The sequence below is a fragment of the Setaria viridis genome, chromosome 2 (genome assembly GCF_005286985.2).
Source record: "Setaria viridis chromosome 2, Setaria_viridis_v4.0, whole genome shotgun sequence".
Taxonomy (NCBI): Eukaryota; Viridiplantae; Streptophyta; class Magnoliopsida; order Poales; family Poaceae; genus Setaria; species Setaria viridis.
Window position 1 is genome coordinate 27,526,098 of NC_048264.2, and position 20,205 is coordinate 27,546,302.

General features: G+C 45.8%; 1 protein-coding gene and 1 long non-coding RNA gene across 2 annotated transcripts; both read left to right on the forward strand.

The window, feature by feature from the left end:
- Window positions 1–960: 960 nt before the first annotated feature.
- Window positions 961–2,618, forward strand: LOC117842635 (uncharacterized). The gene is made up of 2 exons (XR_004637543.2): window positions 961–1,940; window positions 2,039–2,618. It is a non-coding gene; the product is annotated as an uncharacterized lncRNA (long non-coding RNA).
- Window positions 2,619–12,942: 10,324 nt separating this feature from the next.
- LOC117845395 (uncharacterized) lies at window positions 12,943–15,981 on the forward strand. The gene is made up of 3 exons (XM_034726422.2): window positions 12,943–13,504; window positions 13,601–14,208; window positions 15,374–15,981. The coding sequence occupies exons 2-3, from the start codon at window positions 13,716–13,718 to the stop codon at window positions 15,418–15,420; spliced, it is 540 nt and encodes a 179-aa protein (XP_034582313.1). The 5' UTR covers window positions 12,943–13,504; window positions 13,601–13,715; the 3' UTR covers window positions 15,421–15,981.
- Window positions 15,982–20,205: the final 4,224 nt, after the last annotated feature.

The window sequence follows — 20,205 nt, forward strand, 5'->3', positions numbered from 1 at the left end:
GGCCCCCACCCGATCAATTGGGAGTGTGGTGACGTGTGCGGTGCGTGGTGGGCTAGTGTGGGCCTGCTACTGTTAGTTTGGGCCGGAAGCGACGGGCGGGCATGCTGTTGGGCCCGGCCTTTTTTGATCTGTTGCCGAGTTTTCCTTTTTTTCCAAGAGACCAAGATTATGGAAACGAGCATGGACGAGTCAGCTTCCGGCTTTACCCTGGAAGAAACCGACCCGTTCAGCATAGTACTCATCGATCCAGACGCGCTTTTTTGATCGAAGTCTTGACGTCTCGTTGAATAATTCTCACGACTCAAAGCACATTCATCCAGGAATAGCATAATCCTTCCATGGTCTGCAAGTGGGTCGTACGTAGCTAGCTTGTCAGATGGTGAGAGAGCCTTTCCCTTGCGTTGCGTGCCTGCTTGACCCACCCCACATGCATTGGCGACACCTCACGGTCTAATCCTCGGGCCTCTGCCGAAAATGGCAAACCAAAAACAATCATATTCCACGCTGCCTGCACTGCACAATCTTTACTCCCGCACGGCGAGGGGGCCGCCGTTGGGCAGCCCGTCGCTTTCCGCGGTCGTACGCCGGTGACGACAGCAGCCAGGGCACACCGGCAGCAGGAACCCCCGGGACCCATCCAACCGCGCGCCCATCACTGATCCGTTTTAATGAATGTGTTTTCAGATCTCACTCGAAACGAAACAGATAAGATAAGGGAACCGCTGATCTTTACCTATTATTAAAGCAAGTAACGCCTCTGCCTCTTTTTTTCGTAAGTCGTGGTTATTTTGCAAAAAAACCCCTCAACTTTCAAGGAATCAACCCGCAGTTCATATTGTAAAGAGAGGAATGGCTCGGGTGGAAAAAGAAGGGAAGGGAGGGGGTTAAACGGGAAAAAACTTATAAAACAGAGAGGGGAGGGGGATTGGGCGCACTCCGTCCGGCCGTCCGGCTCCGGACTCGGCGCCGCCCGGCAGTGGACTGGCGGGCGGCGGCTGGAGCGAGGCGCCCCGACGCTCCCCCACGCTGCCCCTGCGCGCGGCCTCAGCCGGAGCTCATCGGCGTCTGAGAAGGCGCCGTCGGGGTGCCGGATCTGGATCCGGCAGGAGCGGGCGGCGACGGTGGAGAGCAGGGAGGGGCGATGACGGTGGAGAGCAGGGTGGGGCAGCAGAAAGCAGGGAGGGGCGGAGCGGGGGAGCCGGGCGGCGGGGAGGTGCTCCGAGGTGGTGGTGGAGCAGGGGAGCCGGGCGGCGGAGCGGCCTCACGGTGGCTGGCGGAGCGGGCGACCGGCGGCCCCCTCCCTCCGAGCCGCGCCCCGCTCCGAACTCCTTCTCTCCTCGCTTGCTCTGCGCCGCCGCCACCTGCCCGCCCCCTCGTGGCCATATGTGCCCTCCGATCGATCCCTCCACGCCTCCAACCTCCCGTCGATCCCCTTCCTCTCCACTCTCTCGTCGCTAAAAACAGATCTACTGTATGGGAGGGAAGGGAAGGAGTCCGCCGTTACGTGGGAATTCTCACGTGCTTGCGTGGTTTGCTGGAGGCTGTTGTCGCTGCCACCGGGATGGCGACGCACTTCACGCCGGCGCACGCGGTGTCGCACCACCACTCGTCGTCCGTCGCCGCCGACGGCGAAGGCCACCGCACGCCTGCACGCATCCACGCCGCCGGCCTCGGCATCAGCTGCGGTGGCAGCGCAGTGCCCGCCACACCTCTCGTGGCGTCATCCCCAGCATCCTCCTCTGCGTCGTGCCCGCCCGCCCACAACCCAATCTCCGTCAGCCCAGCGTCCTTGTGGTGCAGATCCTGCAGCAGTGAGTTGGAGGACCTCAACGGTGGCCTCGTGTGGAACGCCATGCTGCATCAATCGAGAGGTGCGAGATGGTGTTGGACATCCCACAGGTGCAGCAAGGTGACCAGGCGGGTGCATGGTCTTGGCCGAGGTGCGAGATGCTCACCATGTTCATGAGTGAGGAGCCCCGATAAGCTCAAGCATGCAGACATCTTTATAACAAATGGATCTTGGGGTTTTTTGAGACAGATTTAGCGTTCTCCTCCTCCTGCTGCACTTGCAGGGAAGAAAGCTAGCTGGGTGCCTGATCTGCTCCTGGTGCTTGCCGGCAGGAAGAAGGAAGAGCTACTGGTAGGTGGTTGCTGCTGCTGTTTTGGTGGACAGAAGAACAGAGCAGAAGGTGTGCTGGTGATTCGAGCTGTTGCTTGCCCATTTATGGAGGAAGAAAAATAAAGAAGCTAGCTATTGTGGATTGCTGGCTTGGTGGAGAAAAGAAGACAGGAATGATGGTTGAACAGGGGAGCACTTCTTGCTGGATTGGGTTTGGTGAGGCCGCGTCAGCACCCAGAGATTTGTCATTTTGTTTGCTTAAAATTGTTGATGAATCCAAGGTGAACTCTCGGGATTAGTTGCCAATAACAAATGATCAGATATAAGGTAACCAAGAGATTTCATCGACGCGTCTCCACTTACCTGTTCCTCAGATTTAGAGTAAGCTACCTGCAGCTTCTGCTCAAGGTCATGCACCTTCTTCTCAAGTTCAACGCTCTTGCTTACTTTTTGTGTCAACTTATTGAACTCTGTGGTAATCTCAGCAACTTTATCCCTCTCTTCTGTGACCTGGAAAGCTCAGACGATTCAATGCAAAAGAAAAATGTTGCAAGCTAGCAAATGCACCATGCTATTTCAGCAAGTCGGTAAGTTTCAATAGTAAAAGGATGTCCTATATTAGCCAAAACCTGTAAGTATGGGTACTGCAAAATTGCAAAGCTTCATCATGGTATTATAATATTTGCTGACCTCATGTAAGATGATGGTCTCTTTACAATGGGATAATGATGCAAGGATAATGTTTACCTTCTGCTTGTAGCGCGCGTTGGCTGATTGTAACTTCTGTGCAAGAGCTTCGATTTGTTTCTCCAAGTCGTTGGCATACTGATGTTGAGCTTCCAGCTCATCCAGTGAATGAGTTTTATCCGCTTCCCATTGAACCACCCTAAAAGAAACTTGTTCCTCCTGTCGAAAGGAAAATTATCCACTTATAAAGAGTCCACTGGTATAGAAAATACTAAATTATGCAGGGTTGTGTTCGTGGGTGCTCCTGCACTCATCAGACTTTCCAGCTGGCGGTCGTCGTCGTGTGTGCTGCCAGATGTCTTCCCCGTTCATGCACTCCTTTATGGCCGGCGGCCTTCTACTTCACTGCCGTCACCTTCAGTGGCGGCGTGGAGCAATCCGGTTGACTGGATCACTGGAGGCCTGGGATTGTGCTCCTTGCCCTGCTTGCTATTGCTACGGATAAGTTCGCGCGTTACTCTGCTGGGCTTGGCATTTGGCAAATTTTGAGCTTGATTCACGAGACCGTACGTTGCGTGCGCATGAGATGTTCGTGAAAATACCAAGCATGGCTACCTTGGTTGCATCGCACAGCAGATGCTTCTAAAATTGCCATACAGACATAGTAGGCCATGAATCAATGCATGTAAAAAGTTCATGCGTTGAGACAGGGTCTGGATATTATTTATAGATAATACATGTAATATTTAAGATCTTGGATTTGGATATTATTTATAGATAATACATGTAATATTTAAGATCTTCACCCGTAGCAACGCACGGGCATGTTTGCTAGTTATATTAAAAAGCAGAAGTAAATTCAGACCAGACCAGGTATTGCTCTCAGTTCTCACCCGATCCCAGCTCGGCGTTGGTAAGCAAGGACTCTATCTATGATGATCTCTCAATAAATTTATCTTTTGGATGTGCTAGCGCTTGGATGTCCGATAATTTTTTTTAATAAGACGCTCCGTTACAATATTAAAAAATAATTATTGAAACATTAAAAATGAACCCTTGCAACATGAAAACATGCACTAAAAATAATTTTGGAACTCATGTGCGCCATCTATCTCATTATAGGATAAAAAATCCCCGTGCGCAGCATTTCATCATGTTTGACGCAACATTCGTCGGAAGATAAATTTGCAACACCTTTACGTGCATGAAACATCTCGAATCACTTTGTGCAACATTCAAAACATACACATTGCAACAATAAAATCACAAGTTGCAACATTTTGAAACATACACATTGCAACAACAAAATCACAAGTTGCAACATCTTGAATAGAAACAACTCTTGCGATCTCGGCCAACGAATCAAGTATTGCAACAACAAAAAAGCATCTCTTATAGCATTGCAACAACGAAAGAAGAAGATGTCGAAATAAAGAAAACAACTATATGCAACATCGTGAACAAGTTGGTGCAACACTCTGATTGCTAACAAGTCGAACTGTTGCAAACAAATGAAACATCAAAAGCCAGCTGTTGCAACATCCAAAAATCTCTACTGCAACACCATGAGATACCTATCGCAATATGGAACCGTCAGTAGTGTGAGATGGGGAGATGGGCGCGCATCCGTGATGGGGCATCTCATCGAGCACCGCGAGCGCGTCGCCGATCCGGCCTGCGTGCAGAGGGCGCGCACGACGGGGAAGTAGGTGTAGGCGTTGGGCGGGATGGGCACAGCCACGGCGAGACGATGTGCGGCAAGGAGCTGGTCCCCCGCAGTGGATAGCGCCCGCGCAACCTCTGCGGTGCGGCCCACGGCATAGAGCGAGTGGATGAGCGCGGAGAGGCAGCCGCCGGCGACCGTGTCGGCGGATGTCGTCGCGGTGGGGGCAGAGGCGGTAAGCACAGCAGGCCTGAGCTTGGGTGAGGCTTGGAGCCCGAGATGGTGTGCTACTGCTATCGCTCCGAGTCGTCGCGATGCTTCTCACACGTTGTGTGGCTCTGGTGGTTGTGGGCCTCATGTTTAGATATTGTTGTGATCAGCGTCCGATGCGTCCGGACGTGCGAGTTGTAGCATTTCCATTTATCTTTTAAGCAAAATCATCGATTGGTGTGCTATATAACCACAGCATGCGATTCACATTAGCCATATATAAGGTCCGGTGTTCCAATTCTGAATAGGACCCTCCAGCGTTGTGTATTTGTTTCCATTTTTGTGAGATGAAGAATTATTCACCGACGACCATGATAACCAAAAAAATGGCGCGGGAGAGGCACAAGTGATAGCGCGTGTCGCCCTTTACCTGTGCAACTTGCTGTTTGTAAAGGATAACAACGTCGGTCTGACTGGGATATAAATTGACAGCGGAGTGTTTTGTCTGAGACATGTAATATTCCACATGCACTAAGCTAATAGTACCTGTTGCTTTGTGGTTTGTTTACCGTGATCATTAGTACCTTTTACCAGTAGTTTGTACTAAGCTAATAGTAGTTTTTTTTTTGTAAGCCTAGAAAACCATGGGCGCTTACGATGCTTGTCTAGCTGGGAAGGAAAAACTCGCGAAAAGTACCAATTGAACTGCAAGCTTTCACAAAAGGAAAGAATTCAAATATTGTTATAAATTTAACCGCGCAGCACCTTGGAGTATTGAGGCCAAAGCATGCAAGAACAAGAATGAAACACGATGTTGTTAACGAGGTTCACTCGAAACTGATTTGTATTGCTGCGCTGTTCAGCCGTTCTTAACAGCAGTCACTTGTTATACGAGAGTCTGTTATAACCTCCCGATAAAAAAATGTTAATCCCAACTCTAAATTATAAAGATAATCGGACTGATACATGCTGCGTATATATTCCGAGCTGTAATTAACATGTATACTAGAAAAAGAAGCGATGACCCATCGATCGTTTGCTGCTTCCCAATTATGACGGATCCTTTACCCTCAAGGGCACGGAAGGAACACAAGTAATGACCCGCGCATTAGCGGATAGGAATCGCTGAGTGGTCATGGCACAAGAGAAATGAGCCATCATTTTCTAAGCCTGATGACGGATGGACGACTAATCATCCATGGCTCATGGGGCATCGCCACTCACCAATCCAACACAGGACAAAAAGGGAGAGCAACTTTCATTGCATTGCATTGGACAGGCACACATCGATCTCTCCTTGTCTCTCCCACATACACAAGAATTGCTTCTATTCTATACATATGCTAATGATTTTCTTTAATTTAAGGCGAAATCATGCGCAGCTGCTGTTTTTGACGAGGTCGAAAGGCCAAGCTACACGAAAAGAACTTGTGGCTGCCGGAGCGTGTCGATGCCCGGAATCAATTCAGGCGCTTTCTTCCCCCTTTTTTTCTTTGTTCTTTTTTCCTGTGGAAGGAAAAACTCCTGAAAGCAGCAGGGGAGAGGGAGACAACAGCGTGCAAGTCGGAGTAGTGGACGAGGGCCATGTGTTTGTCTCCGGGATAATATGCGGCGCTCTGTGCTACCCTAAGCTGAATACTAGTACTAGCTGATAGCCTGATAGGCTATAGGGATTAGGGGGCATCTCTTTTATTGCTCTCATGTGGGGTTGTCTCTCCTCTGAAACGGCTCCGACTTTAACGCTGACTTCTCTGGTGGAGCTGAAACCATTTTGAAAAATATTTGGTAAAATTGCTTTACCTTGTCTTTCATGAATAGATTGGAGATGTCAAATGTCCAATATACCTTTTGATATATGACTTGATTGTTAAGCTGAATTGTATGTTTCCCTTCCATTTGTAATTTTAGTTCATGTAAATTAAAAAAATAAATAGAAATATTTTCTTAACTAATGAGTAGTACTGTAGCTAGCAACCAACAACGGTAGTAACTAGGGGCAGCAGCACAAGAGCTTCTGGCTCGCTCCCTCGATGTTCAGCAATAATATTAGTGGTTTTTATAAAAGATGAGGTATAATCATCACATAAACCATACAAGCCAACATAGATGCTCATGATGATCTGATCGCCCTTGCAAGGTCATCACGGAATCTATCCATTGCCTGCTCATTCGATTCTGAAGTTGATGTATCGCTTGCATTTTGGGAAGGAAGATGTCTTGCATGTCTTGATGGTATGGTGGGCACATAATCAAGATTCCGGTGACATTTGCGAAAATGTTTATTTTGTGTATTGTTCTCACGAATGAAGTTATGGAGGTATATGGTTCTGGCAATGACCATCATTTACTTCTCCAATAGAAAAGTAGGCATCTTGAGAAGTATTCTCCACTTCATTTTCAACACTCCAAAAGCGCGCTCTACCACATTATGAAGACTTGAATGCAAATGGTTAAAGAGCTCATGCTCACCGCTTGGAGCAGGACCCCTCCTCCATTCCGGCACATGGTACATTGCGTCCTTGTATGGAGCCAAGTATCCAGGTCTGTTTGGGTAACCGGCATCAACATTGTAATATTTTCCTAAGCACACATGGAAAATTATATGAGCTGCATTCCAAATATGTCCATGTACACACTTGTGACAACAATAACAAAATATGAACATACCTACAAGAGGATACGGGAATTTGTCATAATCATACCTCAGTGCATGGAACAACACATTGGTGTCATGCATAGATCAGGCTGCCCAATAGATGCATATATGAATCGCAAGTCAAAATCAACAACAACAAGAACATTTCGTGTCACTTTGCCACTTCGGCCAATATATCTAATAAGATCATGAGGAGGTGGTGTTGCCAAAATGTGAGTACCATCTAGTGAACCAATGCAATCTTTAAAATGTGGCATCATCCTACGATCATTACTGATCCTTGGATGTGTAGTACTGAAATTAGGATCAATAGGTCTTATGTAGTCCTTACATATAGTCACCACACAATTCAATACCTCCCCGAATTTTCTACTAATAGTCTCTGAAGAATGGTTGAATATACCATCTATTGCACTGTTCGACATACCTTGGCTACACACAAGAAGGAACATAGCAAGTGATTCTATAGAATTCATATGAACAGATGACTCAAGACCATATGTACTCGCTAGCAAATCATGCAACTGGTCGAATAGGTGTGGATCCATCCTGAACATCTTACGGCTCTGTCTTGGAGTGTGAAGTTTTTCAATAGTCCAACCAAAGCCACTCTGTGCTGGAGTTCTAGTCCCATTTTTATCATGGTATGTCATGAAATATTTGGAAGCAAGAATAACAATCATAAATTAAATATTTTGAGCACCCCTCAACAATGCAAGAGTTTTTACAGTCCATTCATCACCATTAGAAGCACTATCATCAGTCTCATGAGAAGAATTATCAAATATGTGCATGAGACAAAGAACAATCATTAAAATAGTACCATTATTACAAGTCGAAATAGTAGCATTGGAAAGTCATACAGAGCCTACAAATTATTACAAGCCATTAAACTAGTACCATTGGAAGGAACAAATACATATCATTCAGAAATAAAAAGTCCTAATTGGAAGGATACACCAGCTGCCAACAAATAAATAACATCCAGAAATGCTCTACTTAGGCACATCATTTTTAGTCATCCACTCATGCTTTCTAGTCAACCAATCAAATCTCTCTTCAGGTGTATCTAATGTCATGAACATTTCTCTTTCAGCCTTTTTAGTAAAAACAAGAGATGCAATAAAATTTTCATTTGTTCCTGGAACAACACCACAATCCTTCACCAAAGCCATGACATCCTAGATAGAACAATCAGATTTTTGCTCCCTCCTTGCAATGGACTCATAAGATACAGTTGTTTGCTCATTGATCTCCACAATCTCGCCCATTTGTTCCTGTAACCAATGACCTGCACTTATCTTAGGTTTCTTTCCTTTCTTGTTATCAGGCCCTCTACCTCTTTTCCCTCTCCCACTAGTAGTGGGAGAAGTACCGCAAGACAGATTTGTTTGAGAAGGTCCTGCACCACTAGAAGCACACCAATGATCGTCACCGGTGTTACAAAGATCTCCAAACATAATTCTCAAGTTTTCCTCATTTTGGAGCCCACTGTTCTTGAATATGGTACATCCCTTTATTTTTTGTAATGCAAGAAATAATTTTCAGTATGGAAACAAAGCATGCAACAAGACAATGGAGCATTGCTAGCATGAAAAATAACTTGCACATACTGCTGCTGTTTCCTTCCACCAAATCTCTGACATAACTATATTCTTTCCTGATTCATCCCATCCTATGCCAGTCTCTTTATTGGTCAGTTGCTTCCAAATTCCATAGTCAGTTTTCAATTTGTCCCATTTGTTCTTGAACTGTTTTCTAGTATACAGAATTCCGGTTCTCTCATGAAACTTTTGTATCACATTCTTGTAACTGGTCTTATTCAAATGAGTGCTTGAACGATTTTTCTTTTTGAACTTGGTCTGCAAAAATCTCACAAATTATTCTAGTGTTCCCATCACACTAAGCGGCATCTCTGTTGCCAATAGAATCAGTACCATAAGCACCAAATATCAAGTAACCTGCACGTTCCAAGCATACTAGAAATTCCATTTCCACACAGAGATGTATGGCACGACATTCCATCCATGCTCAATGAATTGCTAGCATGACAAGTATTTTTTACCTTGGATCGGCATTGCTAACGTTGATGGTTGAAGGGGCAGCAGGGACCGGCGCTTGTGGTCTAGGTGCCCGGCCACCGTGTCATCCTCCACGATGAGTAGAGGCTCCTCGAACTATGGTTGCAGGGGTAGCAGGGACCGGCGCTTGTGGTCTAAGTGCCCGGCCACCGTGTCCTCCTCCATGATAAGTAGAGGCTCCTCGAACTGGCACCACCCTTGCCTCCCTTGCCTCGGTGTTCTGGTTCCCAGCCGACGTTGGCGCCATCGCTAATGACGACGATGTCACCAAGATGCTCGAGAGCCACGACAGCCTCTGCGTTGGTCCACCAATCTGGCACCACTCCGTCGCTCGCCATGGACACCCCTCCTGGAAGCATGCCGGCGCCCACACCACAGGAGGAGGGGGGCGCTGGGCCACGCTCTTGCGCCTGCGGTCGAAGCGGCGACCGGACCGCTAGCCCATGAGCCGCCATCCTGGTGAGCCACTCCCTGGCCAACCGCTTGCTGCCCCGGCCCTTGGCCAGCCGCTGCCGGTCCGCCCAGCCGCAGGGCGCCATCCAACCCAGATGCAGAGGTCCGGCGCCCCCAATCCCTGGATCGAGGTCAGCCATGGTGGATTTGTTGTTTTCCCCACCCGGAGTGGCTTCCCTGCGTGACAGCGTCGGGTGCCGGAGGGGATTCATGGGGCGCCACCGTTTCTGCGAGAGAGGGAGCGAGTCGCGGTTCAAAGAGATGGCCGGTTGGGGATAGGTGGTGCGGTGGCATTTTTCATGTAATTTTGACGAAGTTCAGAGGCAATTACGTAAACATCCTAGTTGGTTTGTGGGAGGAGCCGCACGGAGCCACAATTTCTGGCTCCGTCTCCGCAGTAGAAAAATGGAAGGTCTTCTCGATGGCTTCTCCATCGGAGCCATTTGCAAAGAAACTCTTTGGCATAGCTTCATCTAAAACGGCTCCAGGAGCCAAACTCGCCCTAAATAAAACACCGCCCCAGTTGGTTGCAAAGGGTGTTGATACTTGAGTACTTGAGCATTTGCATGCCAAACCCTCAATGCCCTCTTTTTTAAGGCCAGTCATAGCAGAGCATCATTATTGGAATATAGAAGGATTATTACACTGTCTAGTTATCATATTTGTCAGGAGCGTAGTGGTGCCAAAGTTTTTAGAGGTTAAGTTTCATTAATTTACTAGTATTGTATATATGTGTAATGTGTAATCCAATCATTTGCCGCCGACTTTGAATTGGATCCTGCCATGCAGCCATACTGGTGCTTAAGCACAAAATTGATGTAACGTGGCACGGTCACATTGTCATGCTACCTGTCGTCCTACTTAAGCAGACAGCGTCGCTGATTCTACTAACAGGATAGACTGAACAAAAGGAAAGATGAACCAAAGCTTCGATCGTTCGAAACGCACGCGTCCACTCCACCAAAGATAATGTCAGCACCGGCCAGCACCCGGGTCTGCCAAGCGCTTGACACGCGCGCATGGACACGACCTTAAAACTCATTTTAATTTAATTTAAATCTCGGGGCATCCGGATCCTAAACCGTGTTGGCTACTGCTGCCAGTGTGCGCTAAGCTTACTGGCTGAGACGTTTCTGTCACGTTCACTAGATAATGGAGACGTGTCTGACGTGGCGGCACAGCGCGGCACAACCCCGGCGATTGGGCACGTGAGGTGTCTGTACCTGACGCAGGACACTCCAATTGACTCCACATGGACGCGACAAGTGGCAGCCCGGTAGTTACGGACCCACTCTATAAAGGAATGACCTTTGTTGCCAGGCACTGCATGTTCATGTTTATCCAAGATTTTTCTGCGCCCACGGTATGATTTTCGTTCACATATCGAAGATTCTAGAGAGGTAACAGGGGGGGGGGGGGGGGGGGGGGGGGGGGGGGGTGGAGGGTGGGGGGGGGGGGGGAGAGAGAGAATCTTGGGACCAAATGCTGTGGTGAAGCCTGAAGCTGGGAAATATCTGGTGCTGTTGGTCCATATTAAAAAATACATGAAGTAAAAACTCATCATATATTTTTTTAAGAATTGTTTATTATATTAAAAAGAAGGAGAATCTAGGTGGGCTTGAAAGTTATTTACAAGCTGCGAGTCCGTGACAACGCAACACAGAAAGAGAAACTCAGGGGTGGGAGATAAAAGGAACGCTTAGCTTTCTCTACAACCCAAACTGCAGTCATATTCTTATTTTCTATAGTACTATTAGGTTTGTTGATTCTTTACGCTCGAAAATTCTCGCATAGTAGAAAACTTGACATTGAACAAAAACTTATGAAAAACAATAAAAAAGTGAAATCAATACTTAAATATTTAAATAGTTCCATGTGCAACTCTTTATGATTGATCCACAATTTGCAACTATTGAATCGTTGATTTCTCCTTTTTTTTGTTTTTCCTTGCACAAGTTATTTTCTACCTCAAATTTCACTTGATGATAGACGCTTGTATGCTCTATCAATCTATATATTTTTATGATGTTTTTATACATGGGTTTACGCACTATAATTTTTAGTATAACGATAGCACAATAACATATGGTAGAACTAGATATTCACATTTTCGGATTGTACCACTCTAAAGGGTAAGGCTCTCTTTGCACCATAACAAGCTGGGTTTGAGTGGATTGTTTTGAATTGTTATAATCCATCAACCCATTTGTACAACTCGAGATCTAAAGTTGTTTAGTTTGTTTGCACTTCAGCTTAACACAACACATGCCGAAAATAGATTAGTTCAGAGGAGCTACTACATTCATTGGTTCTTTTAAAAGAAAATATAATGTACTCCATTTATTTTAAAATATAGGTTATTTTAACTTTCTAGATGCATACATAATTTTATATTTAAATGTATAGTAAAATTTATGTACCTTCATTTTGAAACAGGGGAGTACGAGTTTGTATTTCCAAGAGCACTAAGCGCCAAGTAAAAAAAAGATTTCCAATCTCTACCCCTGTCGTGTCTGTTTCCTTCGTGAATCACATGGTCTGTATCTTCGTTGAATCCTTCCTTGAGCAAGTTTCAGGGAGCTAAGGTAAGCAGCAGCGCAGCCAGGAAGGTCTGACCAGATCACCTCCGTGTTTTACAAACGTGATACACACACGTAAACAAAACACCACCGTTTCAAACTGTTTTTTACCATGCCAGTATATAACTACAGTATTCCGGGTACATGCATGAATTCACCGAGCTTTACCCCCTGATCGCGACGTGAAACCCATCCAGATACATTCGCGTGACGGCACCCACATGGACGGGAAACCAGATTACCAGAGCAGAGCAAAACAAAATTTGCCCAGCGACAAGTGTCCCCGCGGCGCACGAAAGCGAGGGCTTGCCCCGCACGCAGGGCCCCCCGGCGCGCGACACGTCAGCACGCCCGCGGCGAGGACGACTGGCCTGGGCAGGGCCCCGGCGGCGCGGACGGTTTAGATCCCTCCTCCTGTCACGTCACCACGATCTCGGTCGTCCGCGGACGGGGCGGAGCGCTTATTTATCTGGCCGTGTGGCCACGGAGTTCTCTCCCCTCTCTTCTTCTCTAATCTGACCCCATCGATTTGGGTGGTTGCGTTGCTTGGAGTTGGGAGGTGGAGTGGGAGAGGAGGATCCGAGCGGGGAGGGTATGGAGGAGAGCAATTAGCGGTTGCCGAGTAGGGAGGAGGGGTAGTTCTTGATCTTACTCGCGTTTGCCGGGCCTCGAATTTGAGCGGGCAAAGGTTGTTTCTTTACCGGGATTCTTGGGCGTGTGTTTTGGGTGAATTTCGGGGGCTGCAAGTTGTTATCCTCGTGGATTTCTGTTTCGGGTGTTCAATTTTGTTGTCGGAATTTTTAAGCGGGAGCCAATTTAGGGTGATTTTTGTTTTTCTTTCTGTGTTGGGAGCAATGAGTTTGGTTGGATTCCATGTTTGCCGCATGAAGATTTGATGGTTGGTGACGCGCTTAATTTCTCACCGGATTAGAGATTTTTTCCCCAGAAAGAGCCATTTTTCTCGGTTGTGCTAGTCTGTCAATCCAATTAACTCGAACTCTGAAAGAAGAAACTTTCCCAATTGGACCAGGATTTTTGTGGTTGGCGTCTAAAGAAGTAATTTTCCTGCTTACTCTGGTCAAAAAGCTTCCCATTGGATGTACATGTTCAAAAAATCGGGTTTTTAATCTGAGCTATCGTTTGTTGATTCAGGTTTTTGGCTCGGCAGATCCAAGAGAACGCCGAATTTGCTCAACTTTTGGCCTGATAGGGAGGTCCCCGAGCTTTTTTTTTCCTCGCGAGAAGCAAGGATTTTTCTTTTTGCGCCATGTCCATGGCGTTGAGCCGCTTCACGCAATGGCTGTGGCCGGGGGGCGCCGCGGCGCGGGTGTCCACCCACGAGCTCTCGAGCGCGGGGCTGACGAGCTCCTCCTTCCCGGACTTCCCCTCCGGCTTCCGGGAGCCCGACACCGTCACTTTCTACACCGGCGGCGGCGGCGGCGCGGGCGGCCGCCGCACGCGCCCGAGGAGGGTCAGGAACCGGCGCCGCAGCCGCGGGGAGTCCCGGGTCGACCGGGAGTACGACATGGTCATCGTGCCGTCTGACGGCGGCGGGTGCCTGTCCGGCTCAGACTCCGACGACTCCGACTGGTCCATCGGCTGGCTCGAGCCCCAGGCGCCGGAGCTGCAGACGGACGGCGACCCCGAGAACTGCTTCGCCGTCCTCGTCCCATGCTACCGCCACGGCCGCCAAGAGCAGCCTGGGAGGCGCGAGGGCAGGTTTCTGGGCGCCGGAGCCCTGGCCGACGGTGGCCTCTCTGGTGAGCACGCTGATCTGAAATGTCAATTCAAATGTGCTTTCTTCAAAGTCGAGAATTGGTTATGCTATTTCAGTTATATTTCTTCAATGTGCTGATCTGATATTTCAGTTATATTTATGAAATGATTTAATTGCTTATTTGTGGAAAGATTCAGCCCTGTACCTGTTCAGGATTGGGAGGAAATCATGTAGTATGATACTAGCAGTAGCTCCGATATGTCTAGTGTAGAATTAGGAAAGAATCATGTGAGTTGGTTGACTCTTGTGTAGTACTTCAGTACTGTACTGTTAATAGTTCAGTCTTCTGTTTCACAAGCTGACATAACTGCCTGAATTCGGCATTTTTCAGTTACAAATTCTTGTTTTGGCAATAGTTTCAGTTTGTTAAGCTGACATAAGACAAGGGATAATAGGATAAGAAGCTAATGTCTTTAACAGGCAGACTGGCTTTCTTTCCTCCTTTTCTGATAGAAATTGGCGGTCAGATGCTAGAAGGCATCTGGAGTTATTCCACCAATGATTGCGCTGTATGTGATGTCCTCTGATTATCTAGTTCAGTAATGTGCTGCATGGAGTAGCTCTATCGCATTGTGGGAATGGATTGGCTTGCTAGTCATATGCCATTTTCATGATTGGTGCTATTTATTCATGGGTTAGGTGGCTTACTTTGTCCTATGGACTTGAAATCTAGTTGTTGCTAGTTTATAAAGTTTGTCTTGTACTCAATAGGTGGGTACACTAACATATGTCGTTTACTTTTGGTTTGAAGAGTGAAAAAAAGGTTGCGTGCGAGTAAAAAAAAAAGAAAACAAAGTTAATTCAAAGCACCTCAATGATTCCATCTATCTCGTCCTATGTAGTTCAGTCCTACAGTTCATTGGGATTTTGTTTTCTACTGTTCAAGCTGATTGCTGTGATTTAATTTGTACCAAATAATGGCATTCAATTGCCTTCTTGAGCCATTTTAATTTGCTATAAGCTGTTGCAATTGGATTATGATAAAGAGTTTTACATTGTAACTGAAATTAGCTTTTCAATCTTCTCAAAATATTCACATTTTTGTTCTTTTTCAGAATATTTATCAGAGAACATTTATATATACATCTAATGATTACTGCAACTTATCAGCTTATGTTCTAATTTTTTTTCTTTCCTTAAATTTGCAGACGAGAAGAATTTTGTAGAGCAGTGGCTTTCTTCGCTCCAGAACTGATAGCTCAGGCCTCCCCTAGCTACGTGTAAATACTAAATAGTATCACTCCGTTTCGTTCTACTAAGTTTGTCTAGACGCAGAATGTATCGATGAAGGAAGACATGAAAAACCCCCCCAAAAAAGAAGCAAAACCAAAAAGAAAACAATGAGCAGTGGGATTCTGAAGCAGCACCGAATGGGTATGTCCTTCCTGAGGTTCCAAGGCTATTCTACTCTTGCAATGCAAGGCGAATGCTGAACAGTACAAGCTGTGCGTCATTGAAAAAAGATTTTTGCCGTCCTGATATGTGCTGAGTGCTAACATTGGATTGATAACATGTAGAGATGAACTGCTATTCCATTGGTAAATTGTCCCACTTGCTTGGGGACCTCGAATTCTACTGCCTGTACATACTTTCTTGTAGTGTATATAGTCGGCGTAGAGCTGCGGTTGTGTGATTCTTCGTTTGTGGTGCGTGTGCGTGTTATTTCTTGTACATTGGAACTGAATCCCTTATGAATCAATCAGTCTGCTGTATATAAATCCTGTGAAAATGTGAATTTTGATCTCTGCTGAGTGTATATTGGCCTGTCCTGTGAGATGTCAATGTGTCATCGAATCATTTTTTGTTTATCAGTGAAGCATGCGCATGCGTGACTGGAATTTGAAAAGGATAGGCTGTTATGGCTAGCTATCTCTGGAATGAATGGACATCAGAAACAAGTAAGGCATGGAAGTTTCAAATTTCACCCATTCCATGGGTTGATCCAAAATCCAAGATGGCTTATGATCAAGCCAGCATCTCTAAATCACCTTTTTCCTAGAAAACAGAAATTATAAGTAGTTCGACAAGAAGTGTAGACCGAATTAAAATAAGACATTATCAGAACACTGCTTAATGGGCCTCATATTATTCTGGGGGGCTCTATGACGGGAAGGCCCGAGCCCATCATTTGTTTTCTCTCTTTGAGTGGCCCGGTCACAAACGCACGCACATAGTCCGAGCTCTAAACATGGGCCAAGTTTGGGGTGTATCGTCCGACATGAGGGGGGTTCTCTGTCATATCACACTCCTCTCCCTTTGAGCTCATCAAACAAGTTATGTTTTTGCTGTCTTTCTATGCCTCTAGGGACACCCATGTTAAGTTAGTGTTCTAATGTAGTATGGTAAAGAACCAGAATGCTACTTTTTTCTGGGTGTTACAAATGGGACACCGAACGATAATCTACATACTCGTTATGTATTGATCATCCATTAGCTAGTAATATAACTTGCCTTTATATAGGCGACGGGCTACTATGATACTTGTGGTGTGGATGCACGCTAGTGGATGCTTTATGTGGCTAGGGGATGCACGCCATCCTTGTGGTGTTCCCTACCAAAGCACCATGCAAGTTTAATGTAACACCTCACCTGAGTAATCACCTTCCGAGGGACGGGCCTATATAAACATAGCATCTCACTCACACTTTTGTCCTAACTTTATATAAAAAGGTTAATCTAGAGGTGCTATGTTTGGAGAACAAAAGGCTATAAGTTTGCTCCACCCACGACATGGTACTAAAAATGTACACACAACACTCATGGATCACTTATGAGCTGTATTTAAGTTGGGCTACATGTCACACTTGCACTGCAATGCTGCATGAAGCTATGCATATGCATGCATGCTTAAACCATGTGATGCTAGTGCACTACCACATTTGACTGCGAACAACTTCCTAGATTTTGTAGTCAGTTCTTGTTTGTAGTGATTAATTAGATTTTCACATAGAGAAAAAAAGGCAAGTTATTGTTCCCATACAAGACAAAACTTAAAGGCATGCACCATAAATGTACCAACTAAATTGTCTGACTGTTTTCTCATCGATCTATCATGCTTTTCATCCTTCAAACCTGCTCTTCCTCCTCCTAACCTATCTTCCTCCTTTCTGTTTCCCTTCCCTGGCATCAAATGCTTAAACAACAGATCTGCAAGAAGCAATGGCAGATGTCTAGGAGGTCTTGGTTAAGGTAACCCCTTCATCCACCATAATCTAAGTATGTGATGAGTTTAAGATTTTCTCATGGCTCAGGCACTCTCACCTCCCACGCGCTGGATGTGCCAATCCAACAAATCAACCATCTGTAGCTATATAATTTCCATCCCTATCCCTATCACTGACCTTTCCAGTGATGATGAGGCTACCACACATATGTCCTGTTTGAGAAACAATAGGAGCATGATGGATAAGAAGAAGATAACTCTTTTATTGATGTAGACGGTTCCTCTTCTTGAAGGATCATGTGATGCCTAGGGGGCACTACAAGAAATCTTCCGACCAGTAACGAACCAAAAAGTGTCATAAACGGGTTTTTTGCATCATAAACCGAGATTTATGATGCGAGAGTGATGAAAACCCTTCGTCATTAGTCGAGCGTCATAAATCGTGACTAGTGACGTTCCTTATTTTGGTGCGTCACTAAGATAATGACGAATGAAAATTTGTCCCACATGTCGTCACAAAACTGTTTCGGAGGTTGCGCCACGTTGGACAAGAATCCAACATGGCTCCGATGTGGTAGGGGTGTTATGACGATTTCGGTTCATCACAATTTGAAGCTCGTTTCATGTAAGAGCCTTTATGAGCCCAATTTTGTTGGGCCATTTTAGCCCATTTTAGGTTTCTGTGTTATATAGTTCACCAGCAATAATAATGCAACATACAATAAGTTAAGCATCAACAATGCAACATACAACAAAAGTTCATCAGCAACAAACAACAACTTCACCAGCAACACACTTCAGTTGAGGGGAGGATTCATTTAACTGGAGCTGAAGTTTATCAAACTAGAAATCAGAGAGTGCTACTATTTTGTGGTGTTCTTAAAAGCTTGGAGCTTTTATGTCTGAGACTTCAATGTTGTTTCTTGTGTTTCAGACCTCAATCTCAGTGCACCCATCTCAGGCTCCTGTTCACCGATCTTTTGCCGAAGTTGTGCCCCCCCCCCCTTGTTTCTCACTCAAGATCAGCTTTGTATTTCTTCTACCTGCAGTGTAGTACCAACCCTAGTCCTTTTCTTTGAGGGTGGGTGAATGCCAGCAACCTCCCGAAATGTCTTAGATTGGACAACTTCAGCCACTGCTTTAGCAGCAGTCTTTGGTTGGTCGTTCCCAGGTTGGACGATAATTTGTTCCATTCGAGCCTAATAAAAGAAAGAAAATGAAAGGTGTGGGGACCGCCCCTTGGATGTTCACAATTAAGCAATACAGTGCCATGCCCTGGATTAGTATCTGGCACCAACGTATATTGGAATGATTATCAGAGTAAGAAGAAAAGAAAATTGGAGGAATTATGTCGGTGTTATATTCACCTTTAGGGAATAATCAAGCAACAATTAATGCACAGCGAAAAGATGAAAGCTGACTCCCTAGGCAACCTGGCAAAACAAACAAGATTGAGTACTTTTGCTAGAAGTACTCATCAAGCATCTTAATGTAGAAAAGTTAATGACATGTAAGGTAAATCAAGGAAAACTAGGTTTATATGCAGAAAGTTGTTTGTATGCATAGTGTAACACCATTTGGGATTTAATGGGGGGAGGGTAGTTGTTATTATTATAATAATGTTGTTTTGGCCCTGGAGGGGGAAACAAGCCTCCCCTACCAGTTCCCATATTTTAAAGGCAACGATCGTCAGGATCTTGCTTATCTCACAGCATGGGCATTTGCCCCTAATTCTCTACTTTGTATCAAAGAGGTGTGACTAATCAAAGAGAGTTTTGACCATGTGAGTTCATGACCGAGAACCTCGACTATTTGAATAGATTAATTAACTCTACAGAGCCTAGACACTTTGCCCATACGATTGGGTAGCCCATACCAAGGCGTTTGGCAGTACTACCCTATGAGACCCATACCCACCGGCATCCATCTCTGGACGACATCCTCTAGCTCCATCCATGGATAACACTAGGGCCTAAGCAGAGGCCATTCCACATCCACTCAGGGACACTAACCTAGGAAAATAGATGCATCATAACGTGGCATGCAATGCCATCAGGCCCTACAGACCTCAACCGATGACCCATGCTAGCCGGACCTAGGACTCTGTGAAGGTCCTGCTCTAGTGCATCCGTTGCCCACCGTGGCCCCTTGGGATGGTTTACTAGATTCTGTAGTGGGGTGTGAATCAAGTCCTCACATAAGTAGGCACTCCCGAAGGTTGTACCTTTTTGGCTCGTATGGTTGCACATATACACTAGAAAGATTTTTTCAATGAGCCGATCCTTAAATGATCGAGGCAACACTGGGTAGGGGCCCCTCACGAGGTTACCCAACTTACCTCACATCCTCCTTAGTTGGTTTCTAGTCAAGTTTTATAGTTCATTTTCTTTGCCACAACTCACACCTAAAGAATTAGATTGGCAAATAGAAAATATATGAGATCTATCAGGCCTTAGGTACAACGGCATTCCTAGAGTTTTAAGCAAGGAGGAAGAGTAAGGGCTTGCTTTTAGGAATATACTTAACCTTATATTTAGGGGTTTATGAAGTATGCAATATCACATTATAATCTTGGTTAATTTTAGTATTGCAAAGCATAGCATGGACAAGGGGTTGGTGTTAAGACTTTCCTTGCTTGTCGAGCTGCGAAACTGAATCCTTATATGGATGACTATCTTCGAGGTGAAACGTAAACTTCTCGGATGTCGGTGTTTAGACCCGGCAACCTACCGAGGAGGTACACGAGGTAGTGTTTTATGCGTGGGGCTCACCGAAGACCAGGAACTCCAAGGTGAACTCGAACACATGATTTAGATA

Excerpts from the sequence above, each read along its gene's own strand:
- LOC117845395 (XM_034726422.2), top strand. The coding sequence starts at position 13,716 with ATGTCCATGGCGTTGAGCCGCTTCACGCAATGGCTGTGGCCGGGGGGC. Across the intron at positions 14,209-15,373 it reads GGCCGACGGTGGCCTCTCTG|ACGAGAAGAATTTTGTAGAG; the intron begins GTGAGCACGCTG and ends TTAAATTTGCAG.